Source organism: Limulus polyphemus, unplaced genomic scaffold (assembly GCF_000517525.1).
Source record: "Limulus polyphemus unplaced genomic scaffold, Limulus_polyphemus-2.1.2 Scaffold3288, whole genome shotgun sequence".
Taxonomy (NCBI): Eukaryota; Metazoa; Arthropoda; class Merostomata; order Xiphosura; family Limulidae; genus Limulus; species Limulus polyphemus.
This window is the reverse complement of record NW_013668898.1, coordinates 39,773-41,824: the sequence shown is the minus strand read 5'-3', so window position 1 is coordinate 41,824 and position 2,052 is coordinate 39,773. Positions and strand designations below refer to the sequence as shown.

The following is a 2,052-nucleotide window of genomic DNA, read 5'->3' as shown; positions in this document are numbered from 1 at the left end:
TACTGTCTTAAGTTGTTGTTTTTATCTGTATCTACATGATGTCAATGGGAGCACGTATTCAAGATTGATAATAACTTTTCTATTTAACATGTTCCGTAGGTCCTGAACCTGTAGCAGGCTGTGCTGCTGATTTTGTCAACAAGCTCATTAGGACTGTGGAAAAAGGAGGTACATGTGAAGATGTAGAGATGGGCTGAAGTACTTTTTGTATAAATATCATTGTTTTATTGATATTACAGTGGAAGTGAATGATAGCTAGTGTGTGTGTGTGGAATATGTGCTCCCACTGACATCATGTAGATACAGATAAAAACAACAACTTAAGACAGTATTAACTCAGCAGCACAGCCTGCTACAGGTTCAGGACCTACGGAAAATGTTAAATAGAAAAGTTATTATCGACCTTGAATATGTGCTCCCACTGACATCATGTAGATACAGATAAAAACAACAACTTAAGACAGTATTAACAAGTATATATAAACTTACAACTGTACATTTCAATAAATATATATATGATGAAAGTTTAAACACTTCCACTGTCCAAGATCATTCAGTAATTAATGGACTTAGATATGATCAAAGTTTAAACACTTCAACTGTTCTAGATCATTCAGTAATTAATAGATTTAGATATGATCAAAGTTTAAACACTTCAACTGTTCTAGATCATTCAGTGATTAATGGACTTAGATATGATCAAAGTTTAAACACTTCCACTGTTCTAGATCATTCAGTAATTGATGGACTTAGATATGACCAAAGTTTAAACGTTTCCACTGTTCTAGATCATTCAGTAATTAATAGATTTAGATATGATCAAAGTTTAAACATTTCCACTGTTCTAGATCATTCAGTAATTCATGGACTTAAGTTAAGGACCTTTATTGTTGTTTCTACCAAATGTGCAGTATCCTAGATGTCATGAAAACCGTTCTTAAGAGAAAATCAATGATCTCAAGCAAAAGTAGCCTCGTTTTGGGAAAAATTTTCACTAACAACAATTCAACAGTTTGGTAGTTTTATTGTATGTTTTGATAAGCAAGAGATAAAACTGAGCTTATGCAAACTTTTATATAAAGGATTTCTTCTTGTTCAAAGTTGTCACTAAAACATGGCAATTTCTGTATGATAAATTCATGATCTTAGGGTTAACAAAAATGTGTTCTCACCTTTATGAAGAATGTACAATTCCACCTTTGAAGTCAGAGAAGGTAATCCAGACTTGCTCTCAATTCTCTGCCTGATCATTTTCTTTACTTCAACAATCACATCCATCAGAGTCCCTGAAAATGTATTTGGAATTAACCTTTCTTAATTTGTTTCTACGAAAAAATTAAACGTAAAACAGTTTCAAAATATAGAAAATATTTAAAAAAAACTTGTATTTTATTTCACTTCACAGCTTAGTTAAAAGGTTATATTTTCACTTATGGAGTAGTTAAAGATTATTCGAAGTAATCCTACACATAAAGCAAAAGGAGGCAGAGTTAATTTTACTTGGACAGTATACTCACTTTTTACAGAATGTGTAACATTGAAAGTACTTGTAAGTCACAAATATTTCATTTTTAAATTTACATTTTCATAATGTCATTCAAACAAATAAACTTGAAGGTTTATCCAGTTCTGAAATGTATGTTAACAAAGTTTCCCAATCTTTGGCCATTCTTTGTGGACAATGTGTCAAGTCTTCGTTGCGTTGTTTTACATTTTAGCACTCAGAAATGCTCTGACATACGAAACAAGAGGTAAACAGAGCCAACTCCCGAACCTTACAGAATTCGTTCATGAGATTTTAGTCCTAACTTTAATTTACTGTTAATTACTATAGTTTTCAATGAATTCAACTTACAGCCAGTTTCACTTGTCATTTGTGAGGGTTTTACAATAACTGTTACAGGCTCGTGGCTTGAGTGTTAAAATAATATAGCTTTACTCCTGTGTGTAATCAAAACAATGTTTGTTAATATTACAAGTAGGAGTGAAAGAACGGAATCTTAACATTCAGCCATCTAGAAGTGTTTGTTAATATTACAAGTAGGAGTGAAA

General features: G+C 31.9%; 1 protein-coding gene across 1 annotated transcript in view; it reads right to left on the bottom strand.

The window, feature by feature from the left end:
* Positions 1-305: 305 nt before the first annotated feature.
* The window catches only part of LOC106469074, a 14,196-nt gene continuing 12,449 nt past the window's right edge, over positions 306-2,052 (bottom strand). Inside the window, exons 5-6 of the mRNA XM_022397480.1 lie at positions 1,173-1,286; positions 306-367 (exon numbers count right to left, since the gene is read on the bottom strand). Coding sequence (XP_022253188.1) covers positions 321-367; positions 1,173-1,286 — 161 coding nt within the window. The 3' untranslated portion in view covers positions 306-320. The remainder of the gene's footprint in view (positions 368-1,172; positions 1,287-2,052) is intronic.